Source organism: Acanthisitta chloris, unplaced genomic scaffold (assembly GCF_000695815.1).
Source record: "Acanthisitta chloris isolate BGI_N310 unplaced genomic scaffold, ASM69581v1 scaffold1598, whole genome shotgun sequence".
NCBI classification, from domain to species: Eukaryota; Metazoa; Chordata; class Aves; order Passeriformes; family Acanthisittidae; genus Acanthisitta; species Acanthisitta chloris.
In genome coordinates this window covers 155,100-179,588 of record NW_008685161.1, presented here as the reverse complement: position 1 = coordinate 179,588, position 24,489 = coordinate 155,100, and the positions used below count along the sequence as shown (strand labels likewise).

The 24,489-nt window shown below is 37.2% G+C and overlaps 1 protein-coding gene across 1 annotated transcript in view; it reads left to right on the top strand.

Moving 5' to 3' along the window:
* Window positions 1–24,489, top strand: part of DROSHA (drosha, ribonuclease type III) — a 67,025-nt gene that overhangs the window by 15,885 nt on the left and 26,651 nt on the right. The window contains exons 9-16 of the mRNA XM_009079616.1: window positions 946–1,017; window positions 2,594–2,675; window positions 3,925–3,999; window positions 7,333–7,502; window positions 11,821–11,945; window positions 15,099–15,198; window positions 18,066–18,173; window positions 22,495–22,602. Coding sequence (XP_009077864.1) covers window positions 946–1,017; window positions 2,594–2,675; window positions 3,925–3,999; window positions 7,333–7,502; window positions 11,821–11,945; window positions 15,099–15,198; window positions 18,066–18,173; window positions 22,495–22,602 — 840 coding nt within the window. The remainder of the gene's footprint in view (window positions 1–945; window positions 1,018–2,593; window positions 2,676–3,924; window positions 4,000–7,332; window positions 7,503–11,820; window positions 11,946–15,098; window positions 15,199–18,065; window positions 18,174–22,494; window positions 22,603–24,489) is intronic.

Sequence of the window (24,489 nt, the reverse complement as noted above, 5' to 3'; positions counted from 1 at the left end):
CTTCTTAGCAGAGGTACAGTATTCTGCTTGTGTCTTTTTACAGCCCACTTTCAAATGTTTGACTTTTTTTTTTGTCTGCCTAAATCTGTTGATATCTACATGATAAGTTATATGCATTGATTTCAGTGCAACTCCAGTACTGTTCAGATATGTGTGCTTATCAATGTAAAATTATATTGGGTTGCTTCACTTTCACCGATCACTGAACTGTTATAAGATTCTTTTATACTTTTGAGGCATTGCACAATAGTAGAACTTGCTGAGCTGTAGATATGTAAGGTAGGATTAGGCATTTTTGTAGTCTTTTAGAAATTTAGCTTTTTTCCTGAAAATCTCATTTTACAAAAGTGAAACACTTTCAGCAGTCTATGGACTTTGCAAAAAAGAAACGTTCTTCAAAGGTATATAAAAGGAATGAGATGTTTGTCTACCTAGTAAGTTGAGTGAACTTCTGAGAGTCTTTGTTGCCTGAAATTAGTGTAAACCTGTAAATTTATCCTCAAGTTCTTACATTGTGTTGCTTTGGCTTAAAACCACGTTTTAAGACAGTATAGCTAACAGAATCGTCAGCATGCTAAAAACACTTTGCTTTCAGATCACTATAAATCTGACATGTCGTGTCACCACCAACAGATTCACTTCCAAATACACAAGTGAGAGAAGATAAGGGTTTACTGAGCTTTACTACTTCTGCAGAAAATTTCGTCTCCAGTAGATGGCATTATTTAGCCTTCCTTTACCATCTCTGCTCTCAGCCTTGTGTTATTACAGAGGTGGAGGTTAGAACTGTTACCTCTCTTGCACAAGCTTGTCTTCCTGTCTTTGCATGAGCCCCCAGAGCAGCTGTTTTAGCAAGTGCCCTTTTCAGCAGACAGTAATACCTTTGCATACAAACCAGTTGATGCTGTATAGTTTTTCATGCTGAAACTCTTATTTTCCTTTCAGATTCCTCTGTGTAAAGTGATCAGATTTAACATTGACTATACAATTCATTTCATTGAAGAGATGATGCCTGAGGTAAGGAGGATAATTAGTCTAAAAGTCAGAGTGGGTTATGAATTGTTGATATGCTTAATGGATTCAACTCTTCAGAATCCCATCTTGTGAAGTCTCTGAGAGACTGGCTGTGTTCTGAAGGAGTGGCTGAAAAGGAACTTGGTTTCACAGGTACTAGCCTAAATCTATCTACCTAGGCTATCATATATTAAAATCAAATAGTTAGAAGTTCTTATAGCTGTAGGTTCCTTTTATTTTAAGTTATATACAATATATGTCAGATACTCTTATCTGTAAGCTGAGTTAGGCATTACCCTTCTCTTACAGATGACAAAAATAAGGTGTATGGAGGTACTCATTTGCCAGGACCACATAAGTCAATGGCAGAGCTGAAACTTAATCATAAGTTTGAAGCTCTGAAGATTGCTTATCAGTGCTTAATATAAGCTGTTGCCAAAACAAATTTCCTGTGGATACAAACAAAGCACATTCAGTTCATAATCTGTTTGTGGTGGTGGGGGTTTTTATTACAAATTAATCCCTGGTGAAGCCAGTTTGTGAAGTAAATTGCTGCAGTGGAACAGCATGTGTAGGTATAGAAAAACCCCTGCATATTAACTACAAAGATAGGATCAGCATTTAATTTAGTCACATATATTTACATTTTTCTTTCTAGTTATCTCTTTTTTGTTGTTCAATGGCATCTAAATATATGCAACAGCCCTGAAATTTCCACAGAAAGATTAATGTGATCAAAGCAATTCAATTCTTGTTAGTAAATCTGCTGTGTTGTCTCCAGATCTTGATCTGAAACAACAAAGGCCACCAAGCAAAATAGAGAAGTGAACATTTTTTTGGGACTTCTGGTGAAATGGCTACAGTATTATTTGCAGAACATCTTTACTAATGATTTCTTGCAAAACAGATTATGGTATTGGGTTTGGAATGTATGGCTGATATAATACATGCACAATTTATATAAACCTGGCCTGATTTTGTTTGTTCAGGAATGTTTATAAGTTCCTTCATTTCTGAATGCAAGCTATTTGCTTTGGAGGAGATGCTTCCTTACCTGATGAAAATAATCTTTTTCTTTTCTTTTGTCTTTTTTTCCTCCTCTCCTGTTGGCCCTTGAGGTCATAATCCAGAGTTTGTGTTGCACTGGTATGTTGCTATGGAAGTGATATTGATACCACAGATGGTGATTTATGGACTTCTAATATGAACATGTAGGAAAAAGTGAATTATGAAAAAATTACTTCTCAGAAATATGTCATCTGCTTAGCTTGCTCAGGTGGAAGGAGTTTCAGTGCTTGGCAAATTACTGCAGATTCAAAATTTCTGCCTGTAGTGTTGATTTGAACATTGAATAAATGGTCTACAATAACATGCTTTTTTGACAATGCTTTATGAAGAGACCACTGTGTTATGTTACAGTAGATGATCACAGATAGGTCAATACTGTTTCCAAAACTATATAGTGGTTGGCAAATACGAAGACACTTTTTCCATTGTTTTATTTAACTGTACGTAAGTAACATTATTTGTATTACAGGATTATATAATTGTAATTTTTGTTTATCTTTTTGTTTCACAGAATTTTTGTGTGAGAGGTCTTGAGCTGTTCTCTTCATATCTATTCAAAGATATTTTGGAGCTATATGACTGGAATCTTAAAGGTAACTTTGCCTTTGACAGGGTCTTCAAAATAGCCAAGTAAATGCTGTTTTACATGAGAGGGACAAACTTCCACTTTATGCTTCAAGAAGATGAAGTATATTATAGTTCAATAGCATGAGATATAGCAATGAAAACACATAAACTTGGCACTGTATTCTCACTCACTCTCAATTTATAAATTTAGTTTAAGATAAACACATAAACTAAATTTATTCCTTAATCCAAAACTGGGGTTTTTTTAATCAAACAGTAAATATTACTTTAAGTTTAATATTGCAGAGTATCATGTGCATAGTATTTTGAAAGCTAAGGTGTCAGGTAAACTATTCTCTCTCTTTTTACAAGCTAACAAACAAGTTGCTCATACAGTATTTCTGTACAGTCAACTTACAAAGCAATGTCATACAGACAGCTGTAGAAGGATAACGTACCATTATAGCTGAATGTTTTTGACTTGACAAGAGGATAATGCTTGTTTCTGTGAAGACTGCAACAAAGGAGAATTTCAGGGATGATCCATCCCACAGTCTAAAATTAAAATGAGAGTATCAAAAGAATTTCAGTACCTATAGGTCTGTTTGGTGTCTTGACTTTGTCTGTGCAGATGTAGTCTGCACTTAACTGCAGTTAAACAGAGGAACACACAGGTTTAATACATTTTGTGTGGTCTTTGTTTTGATACTAAATATATTTTAGTATCAGTGCTGTCTTTCATATCACTGCTTATGATTGTTCTTTACTTTTTAACACCAGGTGCTTACTGCCTTACTTTTTATTTTTGTGCAGAGCTTTATATGATGACTAGGAAATGGAAAAAAACCCCACGAAATAGTACCATGAAAATTTCCTTTTTATCTTTGTTATTGTAAACAAAAAGCACCCCACTAATTGGAAGAAGCTAATAAACTAGTGCTTGTATCTGTAAAGCTTAATGAAATAATTATATAAACCAATCCTTTAGTATTACCTTTTTACTTAAAAGTGCTGGGGTTTTGTTAGGTTCTTTTTATTTTTAAATTATTGTAGATTTCTTTTAAATTGTCCTTGTGAAAGCTTTTGTTAGAAGTTGCCTCTGTTCCTCTGCTGTGCTTTTTGTTACTTTTTGGCTTGAAATTTAGGTCCTATCAAATGTAATCACCATTCATTGATTTCGTTTTCTGCAGAGTTGCCTTTTTTCTTCTTTTGCTGTTGATAAATGTTCAAATATGCTGCTGTTCATAGATGTTCTGTATTTTTTGCATATTTAAGGTCCTTCACTTGAAAACGATTCTATTTCCTGTCCCAGATACCACTTCATGCCACGATTTGTGAGATTTCTTCCAGGTAATGTGTGTATTATTATATAACTTTGTGGAAATTAGATCTAAAAAAACTTTTAAACTCCCCAAAACTCCTAAACCTCCACAAAAAAAACCCCAACACTTACTGCAAGTCGAATGGTTCAATCAGTTCAGAGACCCTGGTGCTTCTACCTGAAGTCTTTAGTGCTTGCTGGCACTGTGGATGGTTTACTCAGAACTGGATGGGATTCAGATGGGCAGGACAAGTCTCACTTCCAGCATTTGTCTCTAGTCATTTTAGGCAGTGCTGGGTAATCCTTGTCCTGCTCTGTGATGAAGCTGTGACATTTGAGGAGTGTTATCATCTTACCTTGCATGTGAAATGGTATTTCATGTCCCCTCTGCGCTTCAGGATACCATGTGATTATATTAAAATTCTTGTTGTGCAGTTTTGAGGATCAGTGTGAGTAGCATGCCTGACCACATGTTTTTCTGATTGTTTCTTTATCTTAATGCAAGCTTAGACCTTGTAGAAAATAGTGAAAGACAAAACCCACCATTCCAATACAATTCAACCCTAGCCTGCCAGCCAAGGACAAGCTTCAGTGTGGAGCATTATGCTCATTTTGAGTGAACAGCTTCCAAAGGCATTTAGCACATCATAAGATACTAGGGCAGACTTTTCAGTTGATATAAATGTCATGGCTCCATTGAAAATGTGTCCTGCTGAGATCCTGCCAGTGATTGCTCCAGAAGGACTGTGTGGACAGGAGGATGCATTTCAGCTGCTGGACTGGCGGTGCAGATGAAATGTGGAATGATCTTCATCAAGAGGGCTGTAGCCTGGAGGTGCTCTCTGCTCTGGGCTTTGAAACTTAGTTGGGATATTAATTATAGCTGGAGCAAAATGAGGTTTGGCTTGTTACTGTGGAGAGTACTGATGTCTAGATGACTATATTTCTAATTGTTCCTTCCTGGGTACCCAGCACTGTTCAATCAGAATCAGAGCTCTGAGGCTTGCTAGCAAACATTGATTTGGTTTTGCTGAAGCAATTTACAAAATAAGCCATCAAGCCACATGTGGCTGATTAACTTGACCTCATCACAAAATGATAACAAGTTTGACCTGCCTGGTCTGTGTAGCTTGAGGGTGTTTTCCTGTTCAGGGGTTTTATATTCTGATCTTTTTAATTTTAGTTTAGTTTAGAAGTCAGCTCTTTCTGCACTGTTGGGTTGTTTTCTGATAGGGAGAGATAACTCTCTATAACATGTATCCCTGTGTGCTGCTTTTTTAAGGTTCCCAGCCCTCTAACTCTTAAAAAATATCTTTTTTCCTGATATTTCTGGATATATAGTTGCCTTTTAGCATCTTTTTTACAGGTATTCTTATAATCAAGTTTTCATTTGTTTATTATTTTTAGAGATATCCTCGGAAATCTTTAATTTTTCAGTCTGAGAATCTATTTCGTTCAGGTGTGTCCGTAGAACATTGCTTATGTCTAATCAAAGAAGACATTGGCGCATCAGATCTCCACACACTCATCAACTGTCTCTTTAAAGGCAGAAATGAATTCCTGATTTCCTTTCCTCTCTACTTTTATTTCTTTCTTATTTTTCTAACATGGTCTGAAAATAATGAGGTTTTCTGCATGGATTTACTTAGAGACAGGCCTTGGGGTAGCTTTGAGCTAGTCATACTGGGTTAACTGAGTGCCAGAGGTGCATAGCATGTGGAATAGTTGCTGTATGGTATTCATTGTCATATGTATGTGTCATCATAAAAATATATATATACATATTCAGAGAGTAAAAGACTAGAAAAACCACAGTTGAGGTCCCAAGTACTGTATGTTGTGATCCAGAATGGTGAGGTCTCCAAATTCCATTTAGCACAGCTGTCAAAAGCAGCTTGTACCTTTCCTGTACATGGTCTTCAGTGGATAAGGCTATACATTTTTTTTTGAGTGACTGTTAGATGAGGACTACCTCTTGCACAACTGTGTAATCTAGTTGACCAAAAATCCTGTAAACAGAGTCCCCATTTAATTTGAAGGGAAACTGCACATTTTAATATCTGTTCCTGTAGCTATTTAGAAGTATTTTCTATTTCCAGTGAGATTTGGGGTGTATTTTCCCCATTTAAGATTCCCTCTTGGAGTTTTGCTGAATTAATTGTTGTAAGTGGCCAAGTTACACCATTCTGTTTCATCTTTTCTGTACATAGGAGTCCTGTAATCCTAGCTGAAGCGAGGGAACAAGCACTTGTCTTACATGTCCTGTAGAGGACATCATCTCATGCAGTGCTGCTGTTATGCAGCGTTTTGCGAGGCTTTTCCAGTGTGTCTGGGATCACATTCTCTGTGCTGTGGCATCATCCCCCGTATTGCTGTAAGGCTTTACTTCTGGGTTTTCATCATCACTTTTTCCCTGGGTCTGTAGTGATAGAGAGAATGTACTCAGGAGCAGGACCAGATTGTTCCTGCTCCCTGGAGAAGGGAAATCAATGCTTGTGCTCGGTGGGGATGAAACTTGAAGATTTCTCCATACCTGTAGATTAACACCCTGTTATTGAAGGAGGGGATTGGAGAGATGTGTGTCAATATTAAAGCATTGTAGTAACACGTAGTAACTTCTCTCTCATATGAGTGGACATACTGAATTTGAGTAGACAGTGTCTTCAGAGTGGTGATCTGTCTTGTCTTTCCTGTTTGCATATTCACATCTGTAGCTGCCTACCTGATAGCTAGTCAGATTACATTGTCTTCCTCTGTTAAGAGCAGCCTCTGCTGTGCTTTTTTCCTGGGGTCTCAGAAGTATTTAGCAGTTTTCACATGCTCTTGATTCATTTAGTGACGGAAGACAGTATGAGGCTCTTTAGTCTTCATTACTGCAGTTACAGCCTGTAAGCACTACAGATTAGTTTAAAATGCAAGGATAGCTTGCTATATTCAAGCAGAAGTATCCTGTAAAATCTTGAGTGTTCTTAAAAAAAGCTGCATAATGCCTAAAGGCTTTTTTACTACTGTTGTAAAAAGAATTATGAAAGTGTGAAAAGGAAGATGGAACTGGACAATGTAACTGATTGTTCTTCCTACTCATTTTACAGTTTTTACAGGCAAATTAGAAACTTCAGCTTTACAGTGTGATGGTATTGTTACTCTCACTACCATTACTGTTACTGCTTTCAGTGTAGCAAAGTGTTTATGCATGTGCAGTATTCATCAATAAAACATTTGCCTTCATATTTGTCAAATGGCTTAAGCATTTTGCATTTTATTTTGCTCATCCAAATAGTTTGTGTTCTGCATATTTTCTCTTTTGCTTATCCTTTAGGAGTGAATCTCTGAAATGTGTTTTATTTATTTATGTTTTTAAGATGGAGGAAAAGAAGTACTCTCAATGCATCAGATTCTTCTCTACTTGTTACGATGCAGTAAAGCTCTGGTGCCTGAAGAGGAGATTGCCAACATGCTTCAGTGGGAAGAACTGGAATGGCAGAAATATGCAGAAGAATGTAAAGGGATGATAGTTACCAGTCCTGGCATGGTAGAGCAAATACTTCTCATTTATAAACAGTCCAATGACATGTACATGTCTTGTTTCAGAGAACTTGTTACAGGCTAAATTGGAAAGAGAAAAGGTGACCAGTGGCAGTTGCAGATTGCTATAGGAAGAGTTTGTTGACTTGTTCCAACTCTGGGAAGGGTTATACCCTCGGCTGCTGTACTGAAGGGCAGATTTCCAGATGGGCACTGTTTCCTTGTGCATGTTTAAAGGAATGGCTATATTTTAGTATGTAAAAAAGTTTGCTCCTCTGCTTTCTTCTTTTCGCAGTCTCTATGTGCATGATCTCATTCTCTCTTCCCAGAGAAATAGTAACTATTTGCTATTAACTTTCATCTTTCTCTTGTGACTCTCTATCGACAGGTCTATTTAATGTGTGCTATCAAAATACTGCCCTGAATATGGAAAAGGTGTTTTCTGCCTATGTAACAATGTTTTTCCACATTGTTTCTGTGTTGCTCTCACTCACACTGAGAAATTTTGTGTACATTAATGAATGCATCTATAATTTTCAGTGCCTAGTTTGAAACCCCTATGGCCTTGTTATTTTTAGAACAATTAGTACTTTGCAGCATTTGTTCTTTGAACACAGCTCCTTTCAACTCTAGTGTTTGTGTGAATTAAGTCCATTTTTCTGACTTTCACACTTAAGAAATGTGGGTCACAAGAGTGGATGTCCACTAAAAACTGCAGGGTTCTGTTTGTGTAGTTTGGTCAGTATTGCAAAGTGCTGTCTCAATAGTAAAGGCATTTTATTGAGCTAATCTTAGAGTCTGCCATGCAGTTTTCTCAGCTGTAATACCTTTTTTTTTCCTCTGACTTCATTTTCCTCCTTTGTTCATAGCTCAAGTTCTTAGTTTCTTTAGAAAAAAGTGTGACTTGGTATCATGCCTAAGAAGAAATTTAGTTTGTCAACTGAAAAACCTGTACCCAAACTGCAGCCAGGGCAACCTCCTAAATATAGTTTTCTAATTCATATTTTTAAGTATGACAGCATTACATTTAGTAAACTATAAGCCAATCATAACTTGGGCAGGGTAATTTTCCCCTTGATTTCAATCTAAGTGCTTTTCTTCTGGCTAAAACTTTCTATACAAAAAATAAGACTGTCTCTGGAAACATGAAATGCAAAAATACATGTGAACTCTCACTATGGAGAGCTTTATCTGCACTGCTGAATGCTAAACCAGAATCCTGTAACAGAAATAGTTAGACAGCCTTAACTTAATGTTGACTGTGGTTTCTGTGATAGAAGGTACATGCTGGTCCACAAGTTGTCAGTGTCTGAATCATATACACTGACATAACTTCAGTGATTTTGCTGAAGATATGTTTATTTCAACTGGCTGAAAGCTTACTTTTCTGTTTAGCATGAAGGGATGCATATGTGCTCCTTCCTTGTGTCACTGAACTGTAATTGTCTATGTACAAGACAGTGCAGTTTGTGAGTAGTGTTAATTATGAGATCTTGTGTGATTTTTTTAATTTTTTTTACTGGTAAGCTTTGCATTCTACAAGGCAGTGCTTTTAGAGATGAGTATGGACATCAAAATATGTAAGCATAAAGAAATCTGTAGTGCTTTGAAATGTTGTCATGTTATAATGCCATCATTAGAACATGTTTGTTCTCTCAAGATTGCAATTACTTTCTTCTTGGCTTGTGGATTTTTTCTGTACATTACAGCATATTGTGTTGAGTATTTCTGTAAATTTTCTGTACATTTTACAACATTAGAAGATGAAACAGTTCTGTTAGACAATGTGAAACTGTTTTAGAAAATGACAGCTCTTCGATTTTTATCCACTTGACACAGCAAAGTAAAAACACTAAATTTTATTTTGCTGCTTTCCTCCACAACAGCACTTCAGAAATAATAATTCTTCTTATGATCAGATCTAGGCTTTATATATGTATTTTATTTTTTTAAGCATGCAGTGTATGTGTCCATGATGGAGAAGGAAAAAAACTTTAAGCATGTAAATCCCACTTAAACAACTAAAAGTTCAACATTACTTAAAACTATTTAACTTATTCATGGTGTTTCATTAGTTCAAAGAAACTTTGTGTTGGAATAGGTTTTAAAGTTCACAAGTTTTAGTCATCTTTTAATCCTTCACCCTTCCTAAAATATTGCTGCTTTTCCAGTGAGGAGAGTGGTGTTCACCATGAAGCAAAAAAGCATAGCCCAGCTACACCTCTCTGATAACTGTCAGTGAGGGAGCAGTTGTGATTAAGTCTCAAAGAAGTTGTTTTGTCCTGGTTGTTATCAGCCATCTGTGAACAGCCATGTAACTGAGGGATGAAACTCAAGGCAGTGTCATACAAATAAAGAGTCTGGTTTTGAGTGGTCCAGAGGTCACAGGTTCCACACAGACCCTGCTATAGGCATAGTGAAACTTCTTGTCCTTTTCACACTTTTGAGGATCATATTACTTCTGTTTAAATCTCTAAAATGTTAAGCATTTGAATATGAAAATATTGTCCATAATTTTTAGAAATGTATTAATTATAATTGGTATATTGAGTATAATTATTGTTTCATATTTTGTGAATCATATTTTGCCAACCTGGTTCTGAAAGGAGTTGTGTATCAAGGCTGCTTTCTTTAAGGGGAGCAGGGTTGGGAGAATTTATCCTTTTTAATGTTAAGAGTGGGGAGAACCACCAGCAAACAGCTTATGAGAAGATAAAAGCTTTTCAAACTGGCTTTGTGCAAACACCCCAAAACCAGGTAAACTTAAATTGCAGGACTTTAAGTGAAGCCCTTGGTTTAGGGAACCCCCCTGATTTAGGAAACAACATTCTGCCTGCTACAAATCCTCCCCATGGTGTTTTTGCTTTTTCCTCCTAATCCCTTTTATTGGAAGTGCTGTGGGGAAAACCTTTCGTCTTCTTTTATTTTTGTCTTTCTGTCCTTCTGTCCATCCATCTTTGTTTGTCTTTGTCATCTGTCTTTGTTGTTGTTGTTGTAAGCCTGCCAGCTTTAACTAGCTCATTTAAAAAATATAACTAAGCTAGTTAAAATTAACCAAATTAAAAAAGTTTTTATAACTTTTTTTTGGCTGAGGAGATGTAACTTCATGTTCAGTCATCATGTCCAAAGGAAAGCTGATAAACGTTTTTCCCTTGGAAAGTATTTTTGTATCTGAAAGTTAAAGTTGTAAGTTTTTGTTTTTCTAGAATAGACTGGAACTGTGGCGACCTGATGAGGCTTACCTTTATATATAGAATTGGCTTTGCTTATCCATGCAGAAAATGATTCCTGTGAACAGTTCTACCAAGGTGGTTTGAAGGGTGAAAGCTTTGTTCTTGACATAGTTTTTATTGTTTTGTGAAGAGAATGGTGGGAGCTGTTTCTGTAATGCTGAAACTCATCTTAGAGAAATTTCCAATGCTAAATGAGAAGTTTTGAGATGCAGGTAACTAGAAGTAATGCCCTTTTTCTGAAACCTGAGACAAGCAAAAAATATTGGCCTCATCCAGCAGCTTGCAAAGTGGGGAGTAAGCAGGCATGTAAGAAACCAGTTTGACAGGTAATATAGAAGATGTTTACTTGGAAACAAACTGTGCACCTTCAGCTGAGTTTTTAAATATGTTAGATAAGTGATCAAGAGCTCTGTAAGCAGCATGTCTGCTACAGTGATGTGCAATTACTTATTTTCTGCATTATAGAACTGAAGAAAAAGTTGCCTTCTTCTACACTGTCTTTTTTAACAATGAAAAGAACTTCTGTTTTGAACTGTAAAAAGGGCAAAAGTCTCCTCATTATACAAGGCTGTATTCCTCATTGTACATATCAGCCTAGGAGCCTTTTCTAAGAGTTGCATGATGGATTTTTTTGATGCTGTTTAGTCCGTGTGATTGAATGGCTCTAATAGTGCCTTCATTTGCTTTGGGAAGTCACAACAGAACTGAAATCAGAGAGGTAACCTGATCTTAGCAAACTATTCAGGCATGTGGGGGCTCGGATGCCACAATGCTAATGCTGATTTTTATTCTGGTGTGATATTTGACCAGAAAAAGTTGTTTCAAGTTCTTAAACAAAATGTTCAAACTGTAAATTTCCTGATCTTTAAAATAAAGTTTTGGGTTTTTTCTTTTTTAGAGTTAGGTCAATTAACTTTGTTTCAGTAATTGTCATTGCCAAATGTTTATTATAGTATTAATGATCAGTTTTATGTGCATCTTATTAAGTTTAGAGTATTGTTGCCCCGTGGTTCCTGGATAGTGTGGGCTAGAGGCAATAAATTTTCCATGGTTCTGTTGTCAATTAGTTATATTTTGGTTTTTTCCTCCTAGAAACCCAGCTCAGTTCGTATTGATCAACTAGACCGCGAACAGTTCAATCCTGATGTAATTACTTTCCCTATTATTGTGCACTTTGGGATACGACCTGCTCAGCTCAGTTATGCTGGAGATCCACAGTAAGATGCTTTTCTCTCCATCTTTTGTTCAGGAACTTGTTACTGTTGTCATTTGTGCCTTTAATAGAGCTTGTTTATTTGCTTAATTGAGTATGTTATAAAGCTTAGTGCTTATGACATTGAACACAATCTCTTGTAAATTAGAGAATATAAGGTATAACTTGTTTTTTCTGACATAATTCAGGGTCTGCTGAAGTAAATGTGCATGCATGTACAGTATGAAATTTCATAACCTGAGAACAGCTCTTTTAGGTCAGACAAAAGATTCTTCAAGCTCCGTGTTATTTCTCTGAGAGGCCAGTGGCAGGCTTTTAGAGAGAGAATAGTGTAACAGGAAGACAGGGAGGGAGAAATACTTACCCAAGCTTCCTATTGTCTGTAGCGTATAGACTTCTGAGCTACAGGATGTATTTAGGTCATTTTATTTTACAGCCCTGAATGGAACTTCCTTCTTTAAATTTCTGAAATCACTGTCAGAATCTTTTTACATGACTGACCAGGAGAAGATTCTGGGTAATCACTTACCCAGTACTTTTGTGCATCATATGAAAAATGACTGTCTTGTTTCAGACCTGCTACTTGATTATTTAATTAGGTGCTCTTCAGGTCTCACATCTAATAAGGAAGAATATAGCCATCTTCTGTTTGCTTTCTTTATGACACTTATGTTTCTGGCACGCTGTCATATCCTACGGAGTTATCTCTTTGTGTGCCTTGGAGGATCAAGTCTACATAGTGTTTACTTCTTAGTTTGGAAGCTGTTGCATCCATGTTACTTTTCTCTGTACCTTTTATATCCTGGTAGAGTTTGGAAGGAATGTAGAGAGAGTGGAGAGGGAATCAGGACTTTGGACAGAGCAAGAAATAATGCTTCATTGTGTATTTGTGTAGGGGCATAAGAGTGATCATTGGATTCTTAATCTCTGACAATTTCAGGGAACTCTTCCAGTGTTTTCTGCATGGTGATAGTATAGACCCCATCTCTGGTGTTTGTATAGTTAAGATTGGGTTTTTTTCCTCATGCATTTTCCTCCAGTGTGTTTTAAGGATGTTATATTTCATCTGCAGTTTTGAGGCCCAAGCACTCATGTGCATGTATGACAGTCATATTCTTTTACAACAGCTTGCTGAGAATTGTAGCTTTAACATGGCAGGACCTGGGAATAGTGAGTACTTATCTAGATAATAAAACTTTTTTCTTTGAGCATGATTTTAGTTTACTTGTCCATTAAAAGGAAATGGTTAGACCTAAAATATAAGAATCACCTCTGTTTTGATGCTGAGTTTATTAACATTTGTTAAGTTCTAGTAACTTTCATTGAAAATAGTATAAAGACAAAAAATAAATATTCTTCCCACATTTTTTTATTTCAACTTTGCTCAAAATTTTTGTGAGGGTTTGTTTTTGCTTTTTTTTTTCCCACTGAGCTGCTTACAGAATTTAGGTATGCTTTGTTTTGTTTAAGTAGCAAAGCAGTTTCTGTGAAAGACGTCTGTGGTGCCATCATAAATCTCTGGCTTAACTCTGGTGTATGTTTGAAATTCATAGCGTGCAGAAGAGATTTTTCTCTAGTGTTTCTTTTCCTTATGAGGTTCTAACATGGTATTTTTTTGTTATGGTAATCTGTTTATTAATTCTTAAACTTAATTGCAATAACAAAGCTTGTTTCACCATTGCCAGTACTAGTAGAAAAATGTGTTTTGTAGATCACAGTTTCAGCTCTTTGGTGTTGAAACGTCCTCATGGCATTTATGTTTTCTTTTTGGTTGATTTGTTCATGAACTCATTTTTCTTCTTTGGATGGTGATTTGTCAGAAATAGATGTGCTGTTCAGCAGATTGCAATAGTGTGGAGAACAGAGCATGAGAAAAATCTATGGATTGACCATTTCAGATATGTTTACAGGCTGAAAAAATACCAGCATCTAGAGTGTATATATGTCCAAAACGTTCTAGAGAAATACCTATAGAAAAAGTACCAATAGGAAAATACCTGTTTATGTGCCTGTGAACGTGGAATGCTGGGAAGATCATGAAATGGTAGAAGAGCTACTGCTTCATTTACTGCTTAGCCACTAATGTGAAAACTTCCTAATAAAACCACTGCTCTAAGACGGTGCTGAGGAGGATCTTCTTTTATAATGTAAATATAAGAAAAAAATAATTAACTTGGGCTAACTTCTTCCCTCTGCCTTCTAATTCCCTACTTCCTATTTGAAGTCTGATTTTATGGTTCTTGAAAAATCTCTACAGAGGTGATGCTTTGAAAATAACATTGTTTCCTAAGGACACAAGGTCTCTGTCCTGATTTTCTTGGTTACTCCTCCCATTGTAACTTTTGAACCTGTTGGTCAATTGCAGCTGAATATATTGGCAGAATGTTGTCTATAAATGGAGTAAGTTCTTAGAAGTTTTGGGAAAGTTTGTGCTAGATCGCTGGAGGACTGAGTTCTGTTATTGAAGTTCATGTGCAATTAGACACCCCCACAATAAGAAAAGGCTAGATGGTTGGAGCAATCCAGAAACCCTAAGTGTATGCTAATCACAGGGATAACTTGAATTGTTCTTTCCATTCAGCACAAACTCATAGGGAACAAAACTTTCATTTCACTGTTCACAGGATAACTGTGTTCCATGTGACTTGGAGAGCTCTTCCTCATTTGCTTCACTGAAATGTTTCAGCCAGTTTAAGGACAGAGACTGCCTGGGAAATGTTACTTCCTGGGAAAGGTTACTGCTGCTTTTTAGTGAGTGATAGGTAAACCATGTGGAGAAGAGGGAGTTTTTGCCTGCCTGAACTGAGTTGCTAGCTGCAGGCAGGTCTTTTCAGCATGCAGAGGTGGCCCGTTGGAGAGGATGAGTGGGTATCTTGGGAGACCTGGGTTCTGCCCTGAGCTTTGCTATTCTGTACCCCAGACTGCACACTAATGCCTCCTCTCTGCTGCTTTGTCCACCCTGCTGGAGCAACTGCAGAGGCACTGTCACCTCTCTCAGAAAATGCATTGAGATTCTTTTTTTCCAGAGGAAAAAGATACGCGTAAAAGAGCCTGTGTATATATGTGTGGATTATTAGCCCCTGGTTTGTTCGTGACAAACAGTGAGAGATTTTTGGTGCATTGACCAAAATATTTATTTTCTGGTGTTGTCCTTCAGATACCAAAAGCTGTGGAAGAGTTATGTGAAGCTGCGTCACCTGCTGGCTAATAGTCCCAAAGTCAAACAGGCTGATAAACAGAAATTATCACAAAGAGAGGTATGCTGGGCTTTCCTGTGACCAATAATTGAGCATTGTAATGCAGGATGGAATATAGCCATGACTGCTCTGTTTATGGAAACAATAGAAATCCCTCACAAAAGATTTTCTTTTCAGACTGTTAACACCGATTTTCTTTTTATCTATGCATGTTATTGAATGGAGATTTTTTCTTTTTTTTCAGCTGTCAAACTACTGCAAGTTTTTTACCCAATTATAGAAATGATCATTATAGAACCATAACTTCTTTATAGCTGCTGCCATTAATGGTTTCAAGAATTACCATACAGAAGGACTTTTTATTTCAGAGTGCACTTTTAACTGGCTCATAATTTTAAACATTTCTGAGATAAAAACTGCCACACTTGTGCTTGGTTTTAAACTGTAATTTATTAGGTAGTCTTAGTGACATTGTTTAAGATCTTTGACTTAAAATCATCTGGTTGTTGTATGATGGGTGAGGTATTTTTCTTTTTTTTTATATAATCAATAAGCATTTCCTAAGTGTAAATGCTCGACCAATTGGGAATTAAAATCAGAAAAACAAAGACACCTAAATACAGACTAAACCATCCTGCTCTCAGGTGTCTATTTTTTTTAAAACCTTGAATTAAAGTTTTGAATTTGTGTAGTGTCTATCAGGCCCTCTTAATTTGATAACCTATGTAAAGAATACATAGAGGAAAAATTAACTTCTTGGTTACTGGATGGTATTTAATAAAAAATGTTGTTGTATTTTTATTCATTGACTAGAAACACTGATTATTCATAACATCATAGGCTACCCTGAGTTGGTAAGGACCCATGAGACTCATGGAGTCCAATTCCTGAGACTTCCCCAGTTTGCTAACTGTAACTTTGATTGCAGTAAGTGTTTGATACATTTGACATTGTACCTGATTTCTACTATTGCTGCAAAGCTTAGTATGCTGTTGCATGAGCAAGAGTCTTAGTTAACATTTTATTTATGCTGATATTAAGTAAGCCCTGAGCTTCCTTACTTGTAAATGGAAAAATACATTCCACAGCATTGTGGCTTTAACTGTGCCACAGTTGTAAGTGATAAAAATTTTTGTCCCTACAGGAGATGATTTTGTTTGCTACAACCACTCAGAGCAAGTAGAAGTGACAACCATTGTTTTATAATCATCTTTTCATTAGGGGGTAATGGATGACTTATTTGGAAAATTGTAGGGGATTGTTTGTGAGGGAATGTTCATGTTTGGCTTCAAAAGATAAAATTCTCCTTTGGTGGTTAGCACTTACTGTGTCAACTGCTGATTTTTGTTTCTAGGCTGTATTATCTAGGATAACTAGTTTATCAAGTAGTTTACCATCAGAAAGGCATACAGGGCTGAAGCAGAAGCTTTATGTGAGGATAACCTGTGTATTTTCCAGTGAAGGTGTCAGTAACTCAGAGCAGTAGGACTGCATCTGAGTGGTACATGGGCTTTTAAAGATTATGAATCATATATTATGGAGGGCTCCTGAGCCAGTCAGACTGAAATACTGCTAGGTCTAGCAAACACCATATCACCTGTCTCGAGAAAAACTCAATGGCACAACCTTGACAGTGCACAACGGGTGCAGTGCTGTAAGCATCTCTGTTCATTCTGCCATCAGTCATCCACTACTATGAGATTGTATGATGATATTATTTGTGACAAGGCCATGCCTGGGGGGCTTTGTTCCTCTAACCTAACTTTGAGCATTTACAGCAGGTACCTAAATTGGGGCCTGAAGGCTCACTTTGAAGTCAGTGGAGGGAGAAATGCATTTTTGAAGCCGTTTATCCCCCTTCATTGAATATAAAAGGAGCCAGGGCTAACTAGCTTCCTACCCTAGACACCTCTGTATTGAGGTGTCTGAGGTTTGCTGAATCTGTGTCTGGACAGATGCACCTCTTGGAACTACTCTATGAGTCTCTGCAGAACAGAAGAGAGAGCCCATTTCTGCCCAGATATGCTCACAGGCTTCAAACTGGAAGCTGGCAAGAGACAGCTTTGAGCCAGTGCCCTGTAGTGAAAAGGAGAGGCAGGATAGGTTGCAGCTTTGAAAAGTTTTATGTTCTTCAGAAGGAAGAGCACTGAGGGAGTCTTTACTGTTAGTTCATGCTGTGTGGGGAGTTTGCACACCCTGGGGCTTTGTAGTATTGGAACCAGGAGATCTGATCTGGGAGTGATTTATTTTATCTGGTTTTCTTTCATTCAGTTTTCACATATAAGATTTTCTTTTAATGATTCTGTCAGAATCCTTTGATTCTGACCCTTATAGTTTCTAGAGACAAACTGTTTGCAGGATACCAAAGAGCCAGTGGTCAAGGCTAAACAGATATCTTTTAATTTTTTTGAATTGAAATAGTATTGGTAGAGTTCATCATCCTAGGCGCCAGGACCAGTGAATGCTGACCCCTTTGCCAGACTGGGCGTACTGACATTGTGGAACAGGAACTTTTGTGAAGTAGCCAAGATCACAAAACAAGGCCTTTCCTTTCCTTAGTCTGTTTTACTTGTACTGAATGCTTCAAACCAAGAGTACTCATGGTGACAGACTTGAATGAGGAAGTTGTTCTGTACACGGGGTAAAGAAGGTTCTTTAATTGTAAGGACTTTCTTGTTTATGTATCATCTTGGATGTATGAGTTGCACTGGTTTGTTCTGTCACTTTAGTAAAAAATTGTAGTCACCTCTCTTCTCTTCCTGCTTCAGTCTACCGAAAATCCTCTGTCCACACTATATTCCAACATATCTACCACAGTTTCTGGATTAGCCTTAGAAACTGCACAGCAAAAGTGAACCTTAAATGGGTATTGTGAACACTTTGTTGCAGAAAGTTATTCACAGGAGCTCTGCTCTCTTCCTGTTTAGGAAGCACTGCAGAAAATTCGTCAGAAGAACACAATGAGACGTGAAGTGACTGTCGAGTTGAGCAGCCAGGGATTCTGGAAAACAGGGATACGCTCTGACGTCTGCCAGGTGACTAAACTACAGAGATGTCGAATGTTTTTTCTCTCTTAATAGCTGCCATTTACCTCTTGCAAGGGCTTGATGTGGTTCTAGACTGAACAACCAAATGGAAATTAATACCTCAAGAACATCTGTTGATATAGAGAACTGTTCTAGTGTCTGGTCCACCCCCTACACACACACACAAAAGAGATTTAAAAAAATTTTACTTTTCTTGCTACTGGTTGATTAACACAAGGGAGAGAGGTTAGGAATGGCCAGCTCGAGGCTAGAGATCCACCAAATGTCAAGTCTAGTGTAGGACTCTAAGGGCTTATTTGTCCATTGACTGGGTTGGGTTTAGATACTTTAATGTATTTTTCTATTTAGATAGGGTTTTTTTAAACCCCCAATTTTTTAGCAAAGCATGAAGAACTGTCTTTTTACTTGAAAGTAAAGAAATTTGAAAAAGAACCAAACAAAACAAACAAACAGAGCCCACCGCAACTAACTTTTGGATTAAAACAGATAAGCTGCAGTAGGAAGATAACTTTCAGATACTGTTTCATTTGCATGACATCTCCAAAGAACATATCTCTGTCAGATCCTGTTCTGAAGTAGTTGACAGCCACCAGCTTTGTGATATGATAAAAATAAGTGCAAGTTTTACATAATGTTGTATTAGTAAAATTCAAGTACTTGTAACAGCCAAATAATTGTATCAGAGGGTATACTTGCATTATTTTTTAGCTGTTGTTTTGGAGGTGTTAATTAAGAATATAATGCATGCAACTTAGCATTAATGTAATGGTGCAAAGTAGAAACTTTGGGGATTGCTAGGCAAAGATATAGGTAGAGGTCCTGTTGTAGTCTGAGAAGTCTGGGAAAGTCAAAGGGGAAATTCTAAAAGGAAAGAAACGCTAATAACTAAAATTGTTTCTCTTTTGTCTGAAACATTTCTCGTGATTCGACTATTGCTTCTGAAGTGGAAGAAAGAATAGTGGAACGGTATCTTCTCACATTGCTGAGGAAAATTGCAGACTTTCTCTAATTTTTGTGTTGTGAACTGTCTTTTTACAGTTTAAGTAAACAGGGTAAATTTCCAATTTAGGAGCTTTGAAACTGTTCTGTGTTATTTGTAATATCTTCTGTGATTCATCTTTTGGTGTCTTCTTGGATATTCCTGTTTCGTTTTGTTGTTGAAGGACAGCAGAACACCAAAGAATGATGAAAGTGAAGCTATTTCACAATTTTCGTGCCATCTGCAGCTCTAACATCTAAATCAGCCAGTCTTGGTATGAGGGTCCTTTGATTTGATTTCTTTGAGAGGCCAAGAGTAGGCAACTGTATGTCTGTAAAATGAAAGATTGCTGCTGCTGCTACATGCTTTTTCCCAGATTAAAGAACACTAAAACTAAATACACATAAATCAACTCTGTGGGCAGAGCTAAAGTGCAGTGATTTAAAATTACTGCTTTTAAAAGCATTGCAGTTTAGAAGATTGAAATTCTTTTAAGTCACTCTTGATAGCTTATATTTGCTGTAAGTTCCACATAGCAGTAATGACATTGGTCTTTGCAGTCTCAAAAATGAACTTCTTGAAGGGGAAGGAAAAATGGTGAGTGAGATGTTCAAAAAAATGTAAAATGACTGTGTTCTTACAGGCTCCCTTGAAGTTACCCAGTAGATTATGTGCAGTATTTGACCACTAAGCTGGGCAGCACTTACAGTACAGTCTGGTAGGATGGAGCCATGCTGAGATGATGCCACCTCTGTCATCCTGCTCCACCCACACACCCACTGTTGCCTGTATTGTTGCTTTGTGTGCCCTCAGCAGCAGTGTTACGTGTTCAGGGTGGGGAGAGACATCATGTATTTGAAAATATTTCAGCTCACCTGCTTCCTCTTAGCTTCAGGTCAGGAGTGTCTGTCATCCTTGGGGTTAGTGGCATTAGCTGAGGGCACTTGAGATAGTCTCTGCCTTGCCATGTCAGCTGCAGCAAGAAAAGAACATGCAGAATATTTAAAATCTTATCTATTTAAAATTAAAAGAAATTACATGTGTGTTTATAGCCACATGCAGGTACCAAGGTTATTGGATAAATCCTATGGCCACATGGTTTCAGGAGACTCTTTTTAATCACTAGCCAATCTTTAGGCTAATACTAATTTTAAAACGCATTTTATTTTCTTATAAAGAGATAAATCCATAAAACATCAGAAACATCAAATAGTTTTAATCCAAGGTGATGGATGTTAATTGAATCAATCAAGTCTTTAGTGCCATGAAAGCAGCACTTTGTCAATATAACTGCAAGAGTCAAATTAAAGTCCTCCTGTGTGCTCCAAGGGGTCTGCCAATTCTTTGTTCACTGCACCACAGCTGACAAAACTTTGTGTTTCAGTCCTCAAACTTAGGGCCACATGTATTGGTATAAAGAGTGTTAAACTAGCAATTTCCATCTGACAGAAAAGGACCTGGGGGTGCTGACTCAGAGCTGGCAGCATGGCCAAGAAGGCCAATGGCATCCTGGATTTTATCAGAGATAGTGTGGCCAGCAGGACTAAGGGAAGAGATTGTCCCTCTGTACTGAGCACTGGTGAGGGCACTCCTTGAGTATTGTGTTCAGTTTTGGGCCCCTCATTACAAGACAAGGTGCTGGAACATGTCCAGAGGACAGCAATGAAGCTGGTGAAGGGTCTGGAACACAAGTCTGATTGAGGAGTAGCTGAGGGAGTTGAGGGTGTTCAGTCTGGAAAAAAGGAGGCTCGGGGAGACCTTATTGCTCTCTACAACTATGAAAGGAGGCTGTAGCAAAGTGGGGATCAGTCTCTTCTTGGTGAGGAAATGGCCCTAGGCTGTGCCAAGGGAGCTTAAGATTGGACATTAGGAAAACTTTCTTCACAGAAAAGGTGGTCAAGCACTGGTACCAGTTGCTCAGGGAAGTGGCGAATTCAGCACCACTGTTCATAAAGACCTTTGGGTCACAGTGTAGTTGGTGGAATTGGCAGTGTCAATTTAGCAATTGGACTTGATCTTAAGGGTCTTTTTCAATCTAAATGATTCTGTGATTACCTTTCAGATCTGTGTTTAGTTCTTAAGAATTTCAAGGTCTTTTACTTCAACAGAAAGTTTTGTCATTGATTAGTCTTGACCTCTTGATCCTGTAACATTCACCGGCTTGTATTTTCTGCTGTTTTGTCTTTAGTGACCTGCAGAAATCTGTAACATCATTGATTCTGTAAATTATACATCATCTACTTTGTGTGCTTGTTTTTCTTGCTTCTCTCCACACTATGCACTCATTTGCTGTAATCGTACATTGTCCTCTTTCTGAAATTAATTGTGATAGCCCTCAGATTTTGATTGTCTTAGAACACACCATTCTTTTGAATATATTCATGCCATTTCACTAATAGGAATGATTAGGAGACATTAAAGTGTCACAAAAATAGTCACATGCATAAAGTTCTTTACATCCTGCATTACTCCTGTATCTCTTTTCATTCTTACATGAGATTTGTGATATTGATATCATACTTGCTGTACTACCTTACTGATAAACTGTACCACCTCAGATCCATCTGAAGTCAATGTTAGCATAGAGTTCCTGCTTTAAACAGCTAAGAAGAGAGACTTTCATTGTTACAACATAGTTGTTGTTTTTCAATGTTACTGACATTTTCCCCAACAGAAAAACATTGTCTGTTTCCTAGATGAAAGCAGCAACCTTTCTGATATTTTTTTAGCACATTGAGCCCGGAAATGCCAGATGACAGCATTTCAAAAATCCCTTAATTCTCCCTCAAAAGAAAATGAAGCAAAGCACTAATACCTGTGCTTGAAAATCGAGTAGCTACTGTTGTTTGGTGAATGCTGGTTGAAGTGGTATAAAATGTTTCTTCCTTAATGTTATGAGACAGAGTGCAAATGATGTTTCTTCATTTTTGGTACTAACCTAAAACTGGTGGCTGTTACATGAGAAGGTACAAACACATAGCATTGTATTCAGTCACAGCTTACTCCAATTTGCTGTTACTGGGGACCAGACATTTATTACCTTACTGAAGTTACTTAAGTAGAAGACTGGGTTTATGTATTTATTTCTTTAGTCTGGGTGGGGCTGTGCAGATGAAAAATGTGATTAATTAAGTGCTCTGATAATGAAGCCTGGGGAATCATGGGTTTTTTCCTCATTTAAACCAAACCAGTAAAACTCAATATTGTGACAAATGGAAAGTGTTTGTATTTATAGCTTAGTCAACTGAGTACCCTGTACACTCGAGTTGAATGTTTTTCCTTACTGTTATTGGGTTTTTTTTTTGATTTTTTTTTTTTTTTTTTTTTTAGCATGCAATGATGCTTCCTGTTCTCACCCACCATGTTCGCTACCATCAGTGTCTGATGCATTTGGACAAATTGATAGGCTACACTTTTCGAGATAGGTGCTTGCTGCAGGTAAGATACTAGGAAAAACACCAACTGCTTGCTGATTTGTCTTCATAATATTATTGAGCTTATCCATAACCTTGCCTGCTGTAGAAACTCGAGAAATGGACTGCATTGCCACAGCTTGGATGTACCTGATTACTTGCACTGCAGGTCTTTCAAAAGTTTGTTTTCCCAAGAGACTTCTAAATAGCAATATCTGTTGCGCACATAAACATACATCTACCTTTTCTTCAGTGGTAAATGTGGATTTGCTTGTAAAGTGTAGAAAGACAAAAATATGCTTACTGAAAAGGGTGTCAGGTAGTCATTATTTCTGTGTAAGTTTTTTTTTTTAGATATTCATGGAGAATACAATATTATTCTGCAGATGAATGTATATGCCCTGGTTCTTCTTTTTATAGTCTGTTCTTCCAAAAAAGAATAACTCAAGTGTTGCCTTTTTTTTCTGCTTTTATAGCTAGTGAATAGCAATTTGCAAACTTCTGTTCATCTCTTGATTTCTGCAAGTACATGGTGAAATTTTTACATGAACAAGCAAGAGCAGGAACTGGAGAAGAAAATTTCTTGTTTGGTTTAAATGCATCCATGACACATAACCAGTTTTTTATGTTAGTGCATTTGTGGAATTGGTTACCTTCAAGTCTCAGCATGGTGGCCCGTTTCCTCTTAAACTTTTCTTGAAGTTAGTAAAAGGAAATGGGTACTTCTGCTCAGGATTTGCTCATGAAATAAGATTCATCTCTCTGCACTCACTGGACTAAGTTCAAAACATGGCAGTTTCTGTATATATCTAGAGACTTTACTCCCAAATTACTTTTAAGCAGAGGCTTAGGGACATATCTTGTAGCTTCTCTGTTTTCTAGAAGCTGTTTTCCAGGCCTTTTCCTACTGAAAGTTACATTAAACATTGAGCATCTTGTAGGATTTGGTTGTTGGCAAGCTGCCTTAGTTTTAATATGAAAGATGAAAATGCAGTGATGGAGATGTTCAAAATGTTGAGACCAAACACACAAAACACAAAGCAAATTCCAGTTGAAAAGAGGCAAAAGCAGTAAAAAAACAAGTGTGTAAGCAATAGTCAAGTGAATATTTGGTCATAACAAATATGCTTCTGAATGCTTGATCCCTACACAGATCTATTTAAAACCTGCAAATATACTCCGGAAGAGAAAGAGCTTTTCAAAAATGGGGCTAGCATCAGTCACCTACTTAAGCATAGGCAATGTTAGATATATAATTTTACACTGATTTTTACCTGTTTCATCATGGTGTATTCTCTCTGAAGTACAGAATACATACATACAGTACAGTATTCTTTCTGAAGGACAGAAAGATTGCACTAATTTATCTATTCAGAGAAGCTGTAATGTGTCATCCGGTTCAGATGGAGCAGAAGTTGAGAATTTATTACAAGCTTATTAATATTAAAGAGGAATTAAAAAGCTCTTGGACAAAGCTCTTATTGTTGATGAAGTATAATTTTATTCTCTGAGTCTTAAGTTTAGAAAGCAGCATAACAATGTTTGAATGAACTACTGAATGTCTTTGCTTATAGGCTGCAGCACCAGTCATGCAAGTGTTTCAGAAGGAACTTTGTGCAGCTTGAATTTGACCATTTCTCTCTTCTGTATGTGCAAGTTTTGCGTGCACGTGCTTTTATACATGCACAGTATTTTGAGGTGTGCATGTGTAAAGAAGGTGTAAATGTGAGTTCGCAGGATGAAGTCCTGAAAGCTAGCTGTAGTTTTATTTGCTGATGATGATGTTTTTGTAATGATGGTTCATAAAAAGCTTGGATTAGCAGTAGAGTAAGCTTTGGAACTTTTGGTAATGGTAGGTGATACAAATGTAAACCAGAAGACCAATCCTGCCCTTCTTCTTCACTTCCAGTTG